At 41.5% G+C, this 19,679-nt stretch overlaps 1 protein-coding gene and 1 long non-coding RNA gene across 4 annotated transcripts; one reads left to right on the forward strand and one right to left on the reverse strand.

The window, feature by feature from the left end:
* The first annotated feature begins 12,329 nt into the window (after nucleotides 1–12,329).
* On the forward strand, nucleotides 12,330–14,969 carry LOC124676383. Of its 3 annotated transcripts, none has more exons than XR_006993600.1 (3): nucleotides 12,330–13,404; nucleotides 13,512–14,329; nucleotides 14,628–14,969. It is a non-coding gene; the product is annotated as an uncharacterized LOC124676383 (long non-coding RNA). The 3 variants fall into 3 exon arrangements; XR_006993599.1 differs by having other exon boundaries at nucleotides 13,512–13,546; nucleotides 13,693–14,969; XR_006993598.1 differs by having other exon boundaries at nucleotides 12,330–12,592; nucleotides 12,949–13,404; nucleotides 13,512–14,969.
* A 1,139-nt stretch (nucleotides 14,970–16,108) lies between these two features.
* LOC124672110 (wiskott-Aldrich syndrome protein family member 1-like) lies at nucleotides 16,109–18,605 on the reverse strand. The gene is made up of 4 exons (XM_047208393.1): nucleotides 18,030–18,605; nucleotides 16,700–16,875; nucleotides 16,516–16,588; nucleotides 16,109–16,412 (listed from the first exon to the last, which is right to left on the reverse strand). The coding sequence occupies exons 1-3, from the start codon at nucleotides 18,603–18,605 to the stop codon at nucleotides 16,528–16,530; spliced, it is 813 nt and encodes a 270-aa protein (XP_047064349.1). The 3' UTR covers nucleotides 16,109–16,412; nucleotides 16,516–16,527.
* Nucleotides 18,606–19,679: the final 1,074 nt, after the last annotated feature.

Consider the following 19,679-nt stretch of genomic DNA (forward strand, 5'->3'; position numbering starts at 1 on the left):
TGATCTTCCGAAATATTGCATCCTGACGGTGCTTTTTCCAGCAGAATCCTGACTCCGGTGTGCGATCTCCAAATAATCATGAAACATGCAAAATAGATGAAATAACATAAGTATTGTGTCCCAATATGAAATATATCAATGAATAACAGCAAATTATGATATAAAATAGTGATGCAAATTGGACGTATCAGGGATCCGATGAATATGGAATACTATGTCAAGTTGATTATCGATCTATCATATATGTGTTGTTTATGATCTTGCATGCTCTCCGTTTCTAGTAGAGGCTCTGGCCAAGTTGATACTTGTAACTCCAAGAGGGAGTATTTATGCTCGATAGTGGGTTCATGTCTCCATTGAATCTGGGGGAGTGACAACAACCCCTAAGGTTATGGATGTGCTGTTGCCACTAGGGATAAAACATCAATGCTTTGTCTAAGGATATTTGTATTGTTTACATTACGCACAGTACTTAATGCAATTGTCTGTTGTTTGCAACTTAATACTTGGAAGGGGTGCGAGATGCTAACCCGAAGGTGGACTTTTTAGGCATAGATGCATGCTAGATAGCGGTCTATGTTCTTTGTCGTAATGCCCTAAGTAAATCTCATAGTAGTCATCATGATATGTATGTGCATTGTTATGCCCTCTCTATTTGTCAATTGCCCAACTATAATTTGTTCACCCAACATGTTATTTATCTTATTGGAGAGACACCACTAGTGAACTGTGGACCCCGGTCCATTCTTTTACATCTGAAATACAACCTACTGCAATCATTATTCTCTGTTGTGCTTTGCAAGCAAACATCATTCTCCACACCATACGTTTAATCCTTTATTTACAGCAAGCCGGTGAGATTGACAACCTCACTGTTAAGTTGGGGCAAAGTATTTTGATTGTGTTGTGCAGGTTCCACGTTGGCGCCGGAATCCCTGGTGTTGCGCCGCACTACACTCCTTCACCAACAACCTTCACGTGGCCTTCATCTCCTACTGGTTCGATAACCTTGGTTTCTTACTGAGGGAAAACTTACTGCTGTATGCATCACACCTTCCTCTTGGGGTTCCCAACGGACGTGTGCTTCACGCGTTATCAAGCAACTTTTTCTGGCGCCGTTGCCGGGGAGATCAAGACACGCTGCAAGGGGAGTCTCTCACACCCAATCTCTTTACTTTGTTTATTGTCTTGCTTTATTTTATTTTCTATCTTGTTTGCTTTCTTTATATCAAAAACACAAAAAAATTAGTTATTCGCATTTACTTAATCGGTTTACCCTTGTTTATTTCATCATGCTTCTCCCTAAGTTCACCTGGGGAGTACACTCTACCTCTCTCTCTGTTTTTATTTTATTTTATTTTGCTTAGTTTACTTTTGTCTAGTTTGTTTTTGTCTTGTTTTATTTTTCTTATATACCCGAAAATCCATAAAAAATTGAAAAACCGAAAAATTAAAAACTGTTGTTATGGAAGAACCCACAACCTTTATGGAGCTTATAGAATTATATATGAATTATAGAGAATCAATAAAGGGTAAAGTCATGAGTGCCGTGTTAGAAAAATTGAATACAATTGCTAAAATCTTGCTTAAACGCTATGATATAAACTGTTGCTCTAAACAGGATACTAAACATCTTAAATTCCAATGTGGCTTTAGTGAAGAAGTTTTAATTGTGAACTATCATTGGAATAACTATATTCATCTTGGGTTCGAAGAAGTAGAACAATTTGTTTTATTTATGGGAGCCTCTGAGATAGAATCCTTCATGGCTAAAAATTATGAAACTTGTATTGTTTGTAAGGACCTTAAAGATTATGTCTCTTCTATCCTTGATTATTGCATAGAACATTACAGCAATAATCATTGTATCATTGATTATAAAGAGAGACTCATTCATGCACAAGAATGCACTCACAATTTGCAGGAACCTGTGAAAGAAGAAATTGATGAACCTGAAAGCTTATTGGATGAAAAAGAGGAGGAGAGTGATGAACAAAAGGAGGAAGAATGGATTAGCTACCCATGCCAACCTTCTAATGAGAGTAACTCTTTATCTCTTACATTATTTGATTGTCCTCCATGCTTACCAAAGGAGGATGAATGTTATGTTCCTGTGGATTCTCTTGAAATATTCCCTATGAGTAAAACTTGTGAGAATAATTATGCTACTTTTATCTATGATAATCCATGCTATTTTGATAAATCTTATGATAATGCTTTGTTTGTGCCCGATATCGAAATGCATGGTACTAAAGAGTTTTGCTTAGCAAATGTTTATGATAAAGCTCTAGATGATGGTCCTATGTTACTTGATAATATTAATTGTACTACTAATGAAAATGGGATTGGAGAGGTCTTGACTTTATCTAGGAGTCCCATATCTCTTGAGAATGATCAATCATCTTGTTATAGATTTTTAAAAAGTGGGTTTGAAAGTTTTGATCCCACTATTTTTGAGCTTGATAAAAATTATGTGTTTATAGATCATGAAAAGCATGATGTATGTGATAGTTATATTGTTGAGTTTGTTCATGATGCTACTGGAAATTATTATGAGAGAGGAAAATATGGTTGTAGAAATTTTCATGGTACTAAAACACCTCTCTACATGCTTTGAAAATTTTGAAGTTACTCGTGTTTTATCTTCCTATGCTTGTCACTTTGTTCTTCATGAATTTATTTGTGTACAAGATTCCTATGCATAGGAAGCGGGTTAGACTTAAATGTGTTTCGAATTTTCTTCTTGATGCTCCTTTTGCTTCATTTTCTATTTTCATGTGAGCATCATTAAAATCTTCTGCGCCTAGCTGAAAGGCATTAAAGAAAACCGCTTATTGGAGACAACCCATTATTTTATTTCTGCAATTTTTTGTTTTATATTTGAGTCAAGGTGCTTGTTACTACTGTAGCAATACCTTTCGATCTTTACTTTATTGCATTGTTGTGCCAAGTAAAGTCTTTGATAGAAGGTTGATACTAGATTTGGATTTCTGCGCAGAAATAGATTTTTAGCTGTCACGAATTTGAGCTGTTCTCTCTGTAGGAGAATCTAAAAATTCTGGAAAAATTCAAGAGTAATCCTCAGATATGTACGCAACTTTCATTCAATTTGAGATTCTTCATTTGAGCATGTTAAGTGCCTCAAAAAAATTCGTCTTTACGGACTGTTCTGTTTTGACAGATTCTGCCTTTTATTTCACATTGCCTCTTTTACTGTGTTTGAGTGGATTTCTTTGCTCCATTAAATTTCAGTAGCCTTGGGTAATGTCCGAAGTGTTGGGAATGATTGTATCCTTGCTGAACATGTGAATTTTTGATTATGCACTAACCCTCTAATGAGATTGTTTTGAGTCCGAGTGTGAAGGAAGTTTTCAAGGATCAAGAGAGGAGAATGATATAATATGATCAAGAAGAGTGAAAAGTCTAAGCTTGGGGATGCTCCCGTGGTTCATCCCTGCATATTTCAAGAAGACTCAAGCATCTAAGCTTGGGGATGCCCAAGGCTTCCCCTTCTTCATCAACAACTTATCAGGTCACCTCTAGTGAAACTATATTTTTATTCCATCACATCTTATGTGTTTTACTTGGAGCGTCTGTGTGCTTTTATTTTTATTTGTGTTTGAATAAAATCGGATCCTAGCATTTCTTGTGTGGGAGAAAGACACGCTCCGCTTTTTCATATTAAACACTGGTGTTCTTAGTTTTACTTTTAATGTTCATGGCGAAAGTTGAAAGCCGCTTCATTTATTGCTATTTGGTTGGAAACAGAAAATGCTTCATGTGGTAATTGGTATATTGTCTTGAATAATTTGATACTTGGCAATTGTTTTGAGCTCTCAAGTAGATCATGTTTAAGCTCTTGCATCATGTGGTTTAAACCTATTAGTGGAGAACTACCGTAGAGCTTGTTGAAATTTGGTTTGCATGATTGGTCTCTCTAAAGTCTAGATATTTTCACGGTAAAAGTGTTTGAGCAACAAGGAAGACAGTGTAGAGTCTTATAATGCTTGCAATATGTTCTTATGTAAGTTTTGTTGTACCGGTTCATACTTGTGTTTGCTTCGAACAACCTTGCTAGCCAAAGCCTTGTGCCGAGAGGGAATGCTTCTCGTGCATCCAAAACCTTGAGCCAAAACTTATGCCATTTGTGTCCACCATAACTACCTACTATGTGGTATTTTTCTGCCATTCCAAAGTAAATTTCTTGCGTGCTACCTTTAAAAAACTCATTCCTTGTCTTTGAAATACATAGCTCATGGGAAAGTGGCCTAAAAAACTATTGTGGTAAAGAATATGTCGCTTATGTATCTTAGTTCTTATAAGTTGCTTGTTGAGCGGTAACCATGTTATCTGGGGACGTCATCAACCTGTCACACCTTTGTTGAATATCATGTGAGTTGCTATACATGTTCATCTTGTCTGAAGTAAGGGAGATTTGCCATGAGTTAAATGGTTTGAGTATGCATATTGTTAGTGAAGAACATTGGGCCGCCAACCAAAGCCATGTATCATGGTGGAAGTTTCAGCTTGGTCATTAATCCTCAAATCTCTTATGAGAATATTATCTGTTGTTGAATGCTTAAAGCATAGAAGAGGAGTCCATTATCTGTTTTCTATGTTGTCCCGGTATGGATGTCCTCAAGTTGAGATCTATCAAAAATCGAGAAATCAAATGCGATTTATCTCCTTGGACCTTTGTACAGGTGGCATAGAGGTACCCCTTTGTGACACTTGGTTGAAACATATGTAATGCAATGATAATCCATGGAAATCCGAGCTAATTAGGACAAGGAGCGAGGCACTATTAGTATTCGATGCATGAGGCTTGCAACTTATAAGAGGTTTTATGCATAACACATATGAATTATTACTACCGTTGACAAAATTGTTTCCATGTTTTCAAAATAAAAAGCTCTAGCACATGAGTAATCCTCGCTTCCCTCTACGAAGGGCCTTTCTTTTACTTTATGTTGAGTCAGTTTACCTACTTATTTCTATCTTAGAAGCAAACACTTGTGTCAACTGTGTGCATTGATTCTTACATACTTGCTTATTTGCACTCATCATATTACTTTGTGTTGACAATTATCCATGAGATATGCATGTTGAAAGTTGAAAGCAACTGCTGAAACTTAAATCTTCTTTTGTGTTGCTTCAAAACCTTCTATTAAGAATCTATTGCTTTATGAGTTAACTCTTATGCAAGACTTGTTGATGCTTGTCTTGAAAGTACTATTCATGAAAAGTCTTTGCTATATGATTCAGTTGTTTAGTCATTACCTATTTGTTAACAAACTATAGACCATTGATTTGAATCACTTCATTCATCTCATATGCTTTACAATAGTATTGATCAAGATTATGATGGTAGCATGTCACTTCAGAAATTATCCTTTTTATCGTTTACCTACTCGAGGGCGAGTAGGAACTAAGCTTGGGGATGCTTGATACGTCTCAAACGTATCTATAATTTCTTATGTTCCATGCTAGTTTTATGACAATACTCACATGTTTTATATACACTTTATATCATTTTTATGCATTTTCCGGTACTAACCTATTACCAAGATGCCGAAGCGCCAGTTCCTGTTTTCTGCTGTTTTTGGTTTCAGAAATCTTACACAGGAAATATTCTCGGAATTGGACGAAACAAAAGCTCACGGTCTTATTTTCCACGGAGTCTTCCAGAACACCGAAGAGGAGACGAAGAGGGTCAACGAGGCGGCCACACCATAGGGGGGCGCGGCCCCACCCCTGGCCGCGCCGCCATATGGGGTGGGCCCCTCGGGCGTCCCCCGACTCTGCCCCTTCGCCTATATAATCCTTCCGTCGCGAAAACCCTAGTACCGAGAGCCACGATACGAGAAAAGTTGCGAGACGCCGCCGCCGTCAACCCCATCTCGGGGGTTCGAATATCGCCTCCGGCACCTCGCCGGAGAGGGGAATCATCACCGGAGGGCTTTACATCACCATGCCCGCCTCCGGACTGATGCGTGAGTAGTTCATCCTTGGACTATGGGTCCATAGCAGTAGCTAGATGGTTGTCTTCTCCTATTATGCCATCATGTTTAGATCTTGTGAGCTGCCTATCATGATCAAGATCATCTATTTGTAATGCTACATGTTGTGTTTGTTGGGATCCGATGAATATGGAATACTATGTCAAGTTGATTATCGATCTATCATATATGTGTTGTTTATGATCTTGCATGCTCTCCATTGCTAGTAGAGGCTCTGGCCAAGTTGATACTTGTAACTCCAAGCGGGAGTATTTATGCTCGATAGTGGGTTCATGTCTCCATTGAATCTGGGGGAGTGACAGCAACCCCTAAGGTTATGGATGTGATGTTGCCACTAGGGATAAAACATCAATGCTTTGTCTAAGGATATTTGTATTATTTACATTACGCACAATACTTAATGCAATTATCTGTTGTTTGCAACTTAATACTGGAAGGGGTGCGGATGCTAACCGGAAGGTGGACTTTTTAGGCATAGATGCATGCTGGAGGATGACGTTTATTGAATCAGTTATATGGTGTTGCTCCTAGTGTGTAATATTGATCGCTAGGTTGTTCCATTATGACATAATGTTCGATCTATTTATATGATGATATTTTGCAACAATTATATTTTATTTGTACTTGTGCTCTGCTGGCCGCGCTGCCTAGCTCATTTGACCAGAATGTCTTCTACGCATATACGCCATCCATTCCAAAGCTTAAGGATTTATTATTTTTAGAAAGTCAAACTATGTCAAGTTTGACTAAGCTTTTACGAAATATCAGTAACATGCAAAATACAAAATTAATATCATTAAATAGATAATGAAATTAGTTTATGTACGGTATCTACAAAATATTATATTTGTTGATAGATTGTTCTAAAAGTTTGGTCAAACTTTACCTGGTTTGACTTTTCAATAAATTAGCTTTAAGCTTTGGGATGGAGGCATTACTACTATAAAAGGCTGTCCGACGTGGTTCGATCACCATTCCATTGACCCTCTCTAAGCCGCCTTTTGGGGCCGTGCCACCATCCTCCCGCCGCGCTCTCCCCCGTCCCCGACGCACCACCGTCACCGACCTTCACATGTATGTACATCTCCAACCTCCGGCAAGTAGAGGTGCATACGTCATTTTGTTCGATATAACACCTTTATTTGGGGATTGTAGTGTAAGTAAGTCAGTGGTTTTTCTAGGAAATGGAGATGATAAACGCTCGATGCTGGTCTTGAAGCGACATTTTGTTGGAAAGTGTCGGTGAATGCTATATATGAGAGTTTTTACAGCTTCTGATTTCCACAAAATGCATTAAATTTGGACGCGATGCCACACTGACAAGAGTGGTTTAAACAAGGCCATTATTTTTATTATATTATATTACTACAGTACTCCAAGGTAGTACTAGTAGCCTTCGGTTGTACTCTGCCGGTCGCGCTGCCTCATTCGACCAGACTTTATTCTTCTTCTCATATCTATAGAAAATACTGTCCGCCGAGGTTCGATGACCGCACCGTCGCCCCTCTCCGCGCCGCCGTCTTGGGCCGCGCCACCATTCTCCCCACCGAGTTCTCCCCTGTCCCCGACGCACCACCGTCAAGCACCACTGCATCGATCTTCGCAGGTATGTACATCTCCAACCTCCGGAGAGTAGAGAGGTTTAGCGGTATTTTGTTGGAAAGTCTTGGCGCGTGCTTCGAGAGTTTTGGCGGCGCAGCCGGGAGAACCGTCGGAGGCTTCAAAGCTGGCTGCTTTGAACGCGTCGAGAGCTTGGATGGAGACTTCATCTAAGGCGGCGCTTGTTGCATATGATCATGACTCGTCAACCCCTTTGTAAATTCTACCTTCCCCAACTGCAATGAGGTTAGATCTGGTGGATTGGGGTTTTTGCCCAAACCAGACGTGATGATGCATTGAGATGTTTTTGTATTTTTGATGATGCATTCTGCTTCTTATGTAATTTGGGTGATTCATTATGCTTTTTAGGTAGTAATTTTTCTGATGCACTGTCCTGTTCACAAATTTTTCATGGTGATTTTTTTTTATTTTTTCTGTCAACCTAGCTAATGCTCTCTGCTCTTTTATCCAAAAGTTGGATGATGCATTGTACAGTTTACATATATTTTACTCTGATGATACATTTTGCTCTTTTAGCTTTTTAGGTAATTTTTCTGATTCCTTGAGCAGTGTGGGAAATTTCGATGAAGAATTTTGCTGTCAACTTAGATGATGCATTGTGCTGTTTACATTTTATTACCTATATCAAAGCTAACCCCATCTGATGTTACCATAGCGTTTTGGGTCCCCTTTTTCTCCAATCGTGTTGACACGTTAGCAATTTTTACTGTAGATGCGAGATTGCCTTCCGTTGGTGTGTCCTATTTTTCTGGTGTTTTTGCATTGTCCTGTTTACATTATTTTGAGTTTGCTGATGCATTGTGTTGTTTACATTATTTTGATTTTGCTGATGCATTGTCATGTTTACATTATTTTGATTTTGCTGATGCATTGTGATGTTTACACTATTTTGATTTTGCTGATGCACTGTGCACTTTAGGAAACTTTGATGATTAATTAGATGATGCATTTTGCTGTTTAGTCAAACTAGCACATTGCCCGCAAATGCGAGGGCACCATCTATATTGTTTTGATAGTGAATGAGAAATAAATTTGTTGTTTATCTTATGCAATAATAATATGGTTCTAATGTTCAAAGAATTGATTTTAACTTCGACGGCTTTGAGCAAACTTTTATTTTTACATGGAATCTAATATATTATCTTAAATTGTTAGTGGATCAACAAAGATTTTTGAGGTACATGCACACTTACAAATTAATCATCTTCATAAAAGCAATGCTAATAAATGCCATATGTTAGCTAAAAAATATTAGTATTCATTTTACCATGTGAGAGTCCCCCAGGATGTTCCTTTAAAAATAGACTCTGATCGATCATACATGATTTATAGAGAATATATGACGACTATATATTTATGGGCGCCATATTATGGACCATGCTTATGTCTGAGGAAAAAGTGCTTTCTAAAATCTTAGGATCGCACTTTAGGTGAGATTTTGTTTCAGTTTTTAAAATTTATAAGGTTATTCTAACCTCCGGAGATTTGATTCTAACTTCGATGGGCTTTGGCGGAGCTTTTTCTTTTTTAGGGATCAATCTTCTTTTTGGACATGTTTCGTTTTTCTTACCTATCAAGTAATGTTAATGGGTCAATCGAGTTTTTTTGGAGCTGAATTCGGTGTTTATTTGTATCTGTATCTATACCTAATACCTAATACCTATACCTATAATAATTAATAATAATAATAATAAAAGCAAAAGAACTTCTTGTTGGTCCGTCTGTTTTTGCCCCTATTATTCGTACAAAAATTACAGCCCTGCCACCGCAAAGTGAAAAAAATAACGTTTCGTCCGTTGTATGGCCTGGCCCGATTGGGTAGCTCGCGGTAGCAGTTGGTTGCCGTCCGTCACAGGTGTCCTCAACCGAGTCCATCACGATTCTCTCAAAAAAACCGAGTCCATCAGAAATTGATATCGGCCCCTCGATCGCATCGCAAAAGCCTCACATACGCACGCTCTTCTGGCCACGCCGTCATCTGTTGAGACCTTCTCTACCCCATTCCTCGCCGCCGCAACGAGTTTTCCATCTCGATTCCTCGTGGCCGATGCCAATGTTTCCGTCTCGATTTCTCGCCGTCGGCGTCGATTTCCCCTACTCTGAGGATTCAGGTTTCAGTCCGGTGCCTTCCTGGTCCGCGCGGCCATGGCTGCTCGACATCCTCTCACCGGTAACCGAGATTTCATATTCGACCTGGTGGTCATGCGGATTTGTGGTCCAAATCCCGGAGGTGTGCACGCTAGACATGGTCATGTGTGTGGTCGTCGTCGACCATGGTAAGTTTCTCGCGCTCGTTTATGTTCTTGACCGCGCAGTGCACCTACAGCCACCTCTCGCCCTTGGTGCTGGTGGTAGGCCCGGGCTTTCTTCTTTATGAACAGGATGGGTGGTGGCTTGGAGAGTTCGTATATCTGCTACTCGCAGCGGATCTTCATCGGACAGGTCGTCCATGCGGTAGCGAACTCTTCTTAATAGAAAGATACTCCGTACATCAGAAAAGGCTACGAAAGTGGATGGACTGGTAGATTTGAGCTTTAAATTTTAAGATTTGCTGAATGTACTACAGATTTTGAAGACGAATTTGAGGGGAAAAAAGGAGTTTTGGTTTGGGACACGTTCTATCTCTACTAATAAAAGACCCAGAGGGACTGATCCAACACATCCCAGCCGTTCAGTCAAAATATCCAATGGCTCAGATCTTCTCCATGTTTGACGGAAGCGGATCACATCCAATGCCCTAGCTTTTCGCCATGTTTGCTCTCCACTTACCGATGGAACCGTTCATCAGCACGAACTCCCCACACCTTTGCCTCCTCCTTCTCTCCGTCGCCGTCGCCTACCCTGCCGCACAAGCACTCCTCTCGCCGTCGCCTCCTCCCTGCCGGTGGAGAACTCCTTCTCGCCGCCGCCTCCTCCTCCTGCCGCCGAGCACTCCTTCTCGCCGTCGCTGTCGCCTACCCCGCCGCCGGAGCTGTCCTCTCGCCGTCGCCTTCTCCTGCCGCCAAACACTCCTTCTCGCCATCGCAGTCACCTACCCTGCCGCCGAAGCAGCCCTCTCGCCGGCTTCGCCGCATCGCCTCAGCTTCGGGGAATCCCCTGCCTCCCTCATCTCTACTAATAAAAGACCCAGAGGGACTGATCCAACACATCCCAGCCGTTCAGTCAAAATATCCAATGGCTCAGATCTTCTCCATGTTTGACGGAAGCGGATCACATCCAATGCCCTAGCTTTTCGCCATGTTTGCTCTCCACTTACCGATGGAACCGTTCATCAGCACGAACTCCCCACACCTTTGCCTCCTCCTTCTCTCCGTCGCCGTCGCCTACCCTGCCGCACAAGCACTCCTCTCGCCGTCGCCTCCTCCTGCCGGTGGAGAACTCCTTCTCGCCGCCGCCTCCTCCTCCTGCCGCCAGAGCACTCCTTCTCGCCGTCGCTGTCGCCTACCCTGCCGCCGGAGCTGTCCTCTCGCCGTCGCCTTCTCCTGCCGCCAAACACTCCTTCTCGCCATCGCAGTCACCTACCCTGCCGCCGAAGCAGCCCTCTCGCCGGCTTCGCCGCATCGCCTCAGCTTCGGGGAATCCCCTGCCTCCCTCAACGTGAAACGGGCAAAGGTGCCCTCAACGTGACGCAGTCACGCAGCAGCGTCGGTCACCCGCGTACGGATAAGGATCGGCACCCGCACCGTCCTGCCTCCATCTCCGGCGGCCGCCGGCAGCATGCGTTTCAGAGGTCCGATGCACGTGATGTCTCTTTGCTGATTACCCTTTTTAATTTTGTACACTATGAAATTCTTGCATAGCTTTGTTGTCAGTTCAGATACAATAATTTCTGATGAGACTCCTGCATGTTGCAACTTCATACAGAGAACAATCAACCGACAGAAGGAAACCTGCTGCATAAATATTTATGTATCCGATGGTACATTTACAGTAGATACCAGAAATAGCAGGCCGAGAAAAAGCAGATCCATGAAATGCTATATGGTTGTGGGATGTTCCCTGGCCCTTCTGAATTCCTAACTTCGGGCACACCACCAGATCACATTTTGACCGGACATGCAGGTGAGCCGACTGTACAGAATTGGCTTCCTTGTTTCTCACTAGGCAAAATGTATGACACACTCAATTTTCTAATTATTTCCAGATACATGTATATACATACATATCGGATTTTTTTTTTCAGAAATAATGGGGTACACCCATGTACCCAAAGAGCTCCGCCCATGGTGCTTTGTGTTGATTTTCCTTGGTAGACTCGCTGTAGAGTTTCAATTCTGCATCAAGCTTGGACATGGTGACTGCTATTTTAGTTCGTTTGTACTGTACTTGAATGAAGCAAGTGCGTAGCATGCTCATGTACGTCAGATTATGATCAGTGCACGGTTTTGTACGTGTACTGGTCTCTCATCTCCTTATTTCTGTTTAGATCACATACGGTGTCAGATCAGATCCTGCTGTCCCAAAAGAAAAAAAAGAAGCAGCATCGCGTTCGCGTAGGCCACTGGGCCATTGCCATCAAAATCCAACTTCCACCAGAAATAGGCCCATAACGCGTCCTCCCATCGTCCCACTCCCACGGCAGCGCAGACACGCTCTCGTGTAGTACACGGTTGCGTCTTGATCGGCTTGTAGATTCAACTTATATTGGAAAAGAAATAGTATTCATGCCTCTAGGTTACTTCCAATTCTGGCCTAAGAACGCGGAAAAAAATGCAACTGGAAATATGTCTTATATGTAATATGTTTCTGATGCAGGTTGAGGGCATGGAATTGAATTTGAAAACAAAAGGAGATTTATTAACTCTAGATATTGTTACCAAACAAAACCTAGCAGGTCAACTTATAACCAGCATCTAAAACCAACGCTTCATTTCTCCAAATTGCAGGGGTTGACAAGATACGTAATCCAACAGGCGGAGGGTTAGCTAATTATGAGCTGTTTGTTTGACTCTGTAAGTTGAGGTGTGTGACTGAGGTGTGCAGCAGATTTTGTAGTTCTAAATATTGCTCAAAGCCTAGACATGATGTGAAAAATGAAAATAATTCCTATAGTATCTCAGCTAATGCTACTTAAATTATTTTCACATTGTCTTCAAATGGTTATCTCTTATCATCTCACAAGAAAAAACTAACACTATGACTATTACATTTTTATGTTTGATCTAGATCATCAAATGTGTTCCAGTTTGTTATGCCTTCCATTTTGCTAATTTACCGGAGATTATAAGACCTTGATGTATTTACCGGAATGTATTTGCAGATGCTGCTTTTAAGGATAACTCTCTGTCTACTACTTCTTAACTTTCAGGGTTGCAGCAGCTTGGAGGAAATAGAGTCTTCATCCACATATATGCAGGGGCAGTCCCAAGATATTTACATTGCCTCAACCTGAACTGCTTCTTTTGTAATTCACGCTGAAGCTGAAGCTTTGGAGCTACGTGATTTTCAGTTCCCGCAAACTGGTTTTGTTGGTGTTTTTTAACAGGAAAAGCCACTTGGGGATATCTCATTTTTTATACAACTGCAGAATTTTTTTAGATTGTGTTCTCTCCTTTGTTTCAATGATCAGGCTGTGTCCTCTTATAATGGAAGATTACCCATTTGCGTAGCTCTTATATTTATTGCTGGAGAATTAGCCGGAGCAGGAAATAAATTAGCTGCAGTTGCACGTCGAGCCTCCTACCAGCGCATAAATGTTTGGGATGAATCCAACTTCATCCAAACAGAATAGCACAATTACAAGGTGGTCTTAACAGACATGATGGTATGACCTTTTCCGGTACAAACTTGCCCATAGTTTAGTAGCAATTATTATCTATATTCCTTTTTTTGTTGGATGATTTAAATTTTAATCAGTGCAATCTTATGCAGGATTATGATAATTTATACGGCCCAGAGTAATGCTGGTAAGCTTAACTTCGAGTTTGGCTCAGAGTGTTTAATCCAGTAGACCTCCATGGGATGAGTATGAGTTCTTAATTATTCTTCCACTCAATCATATATTTCGTCTACATCTACTCCATTGAACGACATCATCGTTTTTTGAGAGCAGGAGTTCATTATTTCCAAAGACCTCATGGAGAAAAGTTTTTTTAACTTGATGGCAAAGATGATCTGACCATCTTAGATCTCTGAACTCTTGCTGATGGACATGTTCTAAGCAATGTTGGGATCTGTAAAGCTCTGAATTTTGATGCATATTCGGTAAAAAAAAGGTACTCATAAGGACCAGGAGAGTTAAGTTAATACACAACTTGCAGAATGTGACTTTTTTAATTGTTGCGGACATATTAGCCTAGACTAGACGTCTGCATACACTGGGAAACATTTCAGCTATTTGACCAGAAAGAGTTAACTTGTGCAAGTAGGTAAATATTCTTCTTCGAGTAGGACATGTTTCTTCATCGTTATTATGAGATGGTTTATGCCATGATATCATTTTTCCTATTAGATATAGTTTTTCATTATTTGTTTGTGAGAAAATCCAAGCAACCATAATCAACTGTGAGCCTTGTGTTAAAGAACATAATATTACAGTTGTATATGTGTCAACTTCTCATTTTAAAGGTCAATTTTTGTTCTTACATGGTTGTTCGTTTCATATGAACAGGCTTCCCTCTTGTAATGTCAAGACTGAATAGCTACTACTGCATTCGTTCATGATGAAGCATTAAAGGTAAGCAGGTCAGGTATGCATCGGATTTTGGGTTAATTTCTGTTAGAGTGTTATATACATCTGTATACATTGGAAACCATTTCAGCTATGTGTCCAGAAAGGGTTGACTATGTATTGTAGCCAAGTATTCTTCTTCGACTAGGGCATATTTCCTTCATAACTATTGTGATATGGGCTTATATCCTGGTATCATTTGTCCTTTCAGATTCCGTTTATGGCATCAACCACCCCTCATGTGTATATACTTTGGTCATACGTGTCTTCACCCATAGATTATGCCTAAATTTGGCATGACTTGAATTCTGTACCAGGGTTGAACCAAGGAAAATAGGTGGTGATGGGAAAATGGGAATCAAGAGGCCAGCCAGGCTTCATGTTCATATACGGCCACCATGAATTTAAGTAATAGAAGATTGTTAATATTTGGCATACCTCCAATGTTGTGCGGTACAAGGAACTCTATCCTTCAATTACCAGACTACGTATACCGGTAAATAGGACATATCACGTTCCAGCAAATCCCATTTACAATCTTAATGGATTAGGATTATTCTTGTTGATAAGTACTAACAAATGAATAATATCTGAGTACATGAGTTATTTGAGCGGCTGTTCTTGTCAATTCACAATTTATGGAGTTCCTCTTCATTTTCATCACTCTTCAGTAAAACTTCTACACACCACAATTCAAAAGACAATATACTTTTATTTTGGTCACATTTTATACTTTTTTTAAATCTTGGCTGGTCCATCACTTCTACTGGTAATGGTTATTTGTTCATTAAGTCAATGTTTGGGACAAATAGCTGGGAACAAAGCAGTAGCTCGCATAAGCGTAGCTATGGTTAAAAAAAGTTACATCATCATATAAAAAAAATACTCCGTCCATCCCCATTTGGGTGTCGTGACCTAAGTTTGATTATTGATTTGACCAACGAAACATGGATTATACATTAGGCAAGTTATGCCATTGAATTCGTATTCAAATAAATTTTCTAATGGTATGGAATATATTTTTTTATAAATAGTAACACATATATTATTGGAAAATTGGTGGGCAAAATTCAAACAAACAAAACGAGGACATTGCATGCATGCGTTCGGACGAAAAAGGTACACAAGTCTGAAAGTAAATATTTCTTTTCATAATTGCTAAGCACAAAGATGTTCATAATTGCAAGTCGTATTAGTTAAGGTCGTGCGTTGCACGTGCGAACTTACTAGTTGTTCCATAATAGTATAGCTGCAAGTTGTTTCCACCGCAGAAAAAATGTTAGTCAATTCATATTGTTTCCTTAAGCATGTATTTACATCAATCATCACATTTCATACGTGCAGTGCACATACGTGATGTGATGCGTAATCAACTATCTGTTTCTAGCCGGTAGAATGGTACAGCTCAGAATCACTGTCCAGTGATAGTGAAGTTCAGGATTCAACATTCGCCCTCCACGATTATATTGATGGAAGCGGCTCAACGCCTCAACAGTTTGTTTTTGCTATGTCGCAATTTTTTTAACAGGATTACAGTAATGTACCACTTTTTTTAACAGGATTACAGTAATGTACCACTTTATTCCATAATATAAGATGACGTCTTATATTATGGGATGGAGTACATTGAGATCACAACTACTATCCCATATGGCGGTTCAGAACTTGCAAAAATAGAACACTGACTAAAAAATTGTGCATGATTACGGCTATGGTTCCTAAGATCAAAACTACTCAAACTGGAGCTCCACAGCAACATATCCAAAAGAAAAAATTGACCATGACAAAATATATTCAGTTTAACCAAGATATCAACAAATAACAAACATAGTATCGTATGAACACAACAGCTTTATCCTCCAGAGGCACCTCGTAGACCTCAATATCAACAAACTAAGAAACATAGTAGGAACTTAGTATTGTATGAACACAGCACATCAGAATCCTCCACGCAAAACTACATAGACCTCAACATAGGCCTAAAAAATATCATATCAGCATGTATTACAAGGGCAGCTTCTCCTAAGGGTACGTATCATAGCATTGTATCAACAGACATTAACTTCTGGTCACTAATTCATAAGGCAGCTTTTCCTGACATCCTGCAATGCCAAAAATAACACGTCTTACTCAGACATTGCATAGGAAAACAATAAATGGCACCTGGCAGTTTATACTTTATAGGAAACGGACTGAAATTAATACCTTATTAGCTCTTTAATATCCGAGGATCTTGGAGCCAATAGATACAACTAAAGAGACTACTCCTGGTAAATTCCTGGAAGAATAGACCAGAACAAACAGTAACTCAGATAGGCTTTGAGTCGTATTGCATGTCCATATCAACAGGAATTCATATACCGAAGTTAGATATGCCAAGAGCACTTACAGAGGCCTTCCGTAGACGGTGACAGATCCCCAGTCTCGTTTTGGTTTCTGGTCTTGCTTTTCAACAATCTTCTCAATAGATTCAGTAATTCTTGCTGTTCCCAGAGAGTTCTCCTTGGTCAGCGCCTCAATTGAATCCAAGCGATCAGTAACCTTCTCCATGCACTGCTTCCAGTCCTGTTATGAGAAAACAAGAGACGAACTGAGATTAACCCAATGAAACGAAACCAAGTAGAAAAAAGCAAAGTTACTCTATTATGTACTATACTCACACTAGTATAGTGCTTTTACAAATCCTACGAGAAAGTTATAAGGCAATGGTCTACATACAGCTGCACTTGACAAATTCTGTACAGAAGGTGCTTTCCTATGCAGCTGTGCTAAGGCTATTTAGTTACATGTTCACGGTGGAGACTACAATTGTCAATCATGGCAAATTAGTTACATAATGCCTGTAGCAGGAGACTACATACAAGCCAGTAAGATCATAGTCGAAACGAAACTACAATTGTCAATCATGGCAAATTAGAAATGTTGGAAATGGAAACCTCTTTCATTATGACACCTGCTACAGGCATTAGCTACTTCACCTGCTACAGGCATTAGCAGCCACAACCTGGCAATAATGTCAATCAATTTTGCCAAGAACAAACAGATTTCTCTTAACAATCCTGCCAACACACACTAGTTCAAGCATAGCAGGAGACAACATACAAGCCAGTAAAATCATAGTCGAAACGAAACTACAATTGTCGATCATAGCAAATTAGAAATGTTGGAAATGGAAACCTCTTTCATTATTACACCTGCTACAGGCATTAGCTACTTCACCTGCTACAGGCATTAGCAGCCACAACCTGGCAATAATGTCAATCAATTTTGCCAAGAACAAACAGATTTCTCTTAACAATCCTGCCAACACACACTAGTTCTACTAAAACAAATAGCTAACAGAAAGTACAATTTCATATGTTTGAATTAAAATTCCATATAACAGAAGACAACCTGGGCAGGCAACAATTCAAGATGGAATCAGAAAAGAACTAAATAATACATATGATAAATCCTTCTTGCTTACAAACGCACCAAACTAAACCAGTATCTGTAACATGGGCATGGTACAAAAATTATCAAGAAAATCATTGGGACACACGGGTAGGGCTTTGATTCAACATAGCATCCCGATAAAAAACCACAAGACCGCCACAGGACCATTAGAGAATCGCGAACGCACAATTTGCTTTACTCTATACCGACGCGTCTCCAGCAAATTCGTAGCATCCTAGGGCAGAAGGGAACAAACGAAACGAATATCGAGCAGGAAATGTTACCTCCGATCCGGCGGGCGCCAGTTCGCTCACGGTGGTAGATGAGCGTCGCTGGGAACGCGCAGGGCGGGGCAGGGGACTCCCGGGGCGGAGGAGGCGACGCGCGTGGAGGTGGATGGCATCGTCGCGAACCGGAGCGCAGAGCACCGCCGTTCGCACGAACAGGATTGATGTCCTGCCGGGCGGAGGAGGGCACTCACGGGGCGTAGGGGCGTAGCGGAGGAAGTAGCGCTCGGAGCGGAGAAGGCCCCTTGACGGGAGTGGGAGCGGGAGCGGGCGCGCGGGGTGGATGAGGGGACACCCGGGGCGGAGGTGGGGAGGCGCGGGGTGGAAGACGCCATGGTAGCGAACCGGAGAGCAGCCCACCACCTCTCGCACGAACAGGATCGATGTCCTGCGGGGCGGAGGAGGGCACCCGCGGGGCGTAGAGGAGCAGAGGAAGTAGCGCTCGGGGCGGGGAAGGGACCTTGCCGGGCGTGGGAGCGGGCGCGCGGGGTGGATGAGGGCACCGGCGGGGCGGAGGAGGCGGGCTACGCGGCGGATCGCGGCCGCCGTCCGTGCGGCTGCGGCGGACCCCATGGCGTCCTGCTGGGTCAAGACGCTGGCTCTCTCTTCGGGACGCACTGAGAGGAGGGGATCGGGGAGACGCAACACGTGAGTATTGACTGTATTGTGGTGCAGGTGTAGCTATATGTAGCCTACGGCATATACGGGCGCAAGGCGAAATTGTGACGGCTACAAATGTAAATGTATTTTCCGACGACCCAAATACACAAATATACACTCAGTCTTTTTTGGGGGGAACAAATACAATCGGTTGGCTTCCTGGTGCCTACTTATATCTCATCAGAAAATTAATTAATTTTGGCTTGATTATGTCCATCCGGATTGACCAGATAGCTAGTAGTAGAACCCGGCGATTCTACCAGCGTCGGTATGTGCCGGCGTCGAATCCACCCGCCCGTCCCGCTTTAAGATTCGTGCCACGTTCTCGTGAATATTGTGCCCCGTTTTCGTGTATGAGAGGAAATACGAATACATGAAGCTATGACCTGACGTCTGTCAGATACGCCCAACGTATGGCTCCACCAACACCCCGCGAAAATATCTAGGGCGCATGTGCTAGCCTGGGCTCGAATCGCGGCTCACTGGCGACAGTTGCTGGGTGGGAGGGTTCACCTCATCTCTACAACTGGTAGCATTGCCATGCTCTCACCTCCTATCACACAGAAAACAGTTCATGACAGTTGCAGACTAATAAAGCTAGCAGTTCACGAAATCAGCCCTAGCTAGTACGAATGGTAGTTCATAACACGATGCCCCCTAGCTACTACGAATGGTAATTTATCATCACGGGGTAGTTCAACATACAGTGATCAAATTGGGGTTCGAGAAACAGGGGATCAAAGGGGGGTTCTTCTTCTTCACTTCTTCTTCTCAGATGGTGGTGTTGCATTTGGCTTCCCACATTGCGTCTGCTCACTCTCGCCTCTTCTCCTTCCTGGCATCATTGTCGTCTGCGTCCACGCTATGGCCGGTCTTTACTTCATCAAAAGTGATAACCTCTTCGAAGAACTCATCCTCACCCCAACCTAGGATCCAGTTGTGAAGAATGCAGCAAGCAAGGACCAGCTTTACTTGAGTGTCAAAAGT

The sequence above is a fragment of the Lolium rigidum genome, chromosome 7, assembly GCF_022539505.1.
Source record: "Lolium rigidum isolate FL_2022 chromosome 7, APGP_CSIRO_Lrig_0.1, whole genome shotgun sequence".
In the NCBI taxonomy this organism is placed as follows: domain Eukaryota; kingdom Viridiplantae; phylum Streptophyta; class Magnoliopsida; order Poales; family Poaceae; genus Lolium; species Lolium rigidum.

Excerpts from the sequence above, each read along its gene's own strand:
- LOC124672110 (XM_047208393.1), bottom strand. The coding sequence starts at position 18,605 with ATGGGGTCCGCCGCAGCCGCACGGACGGCGGCCGCGATCCGCCGCGTA. Across the intron at positions 16,876-18,029 it reads TGGCGCCCGCCGGATCGGAG|GACTGGAAGCAGTGCATGGA; the intron begins GTAACATTTCCT and ends TTCTCATAACAG. Across the intron at positions 16,589-16,699 it reads ACCGTCTACGGAAGGCCTCT|GAATTTACCAGGAGTAGTCT; the intron begins GTAAGTGCTCTT and ends CTATTCTTCCAG.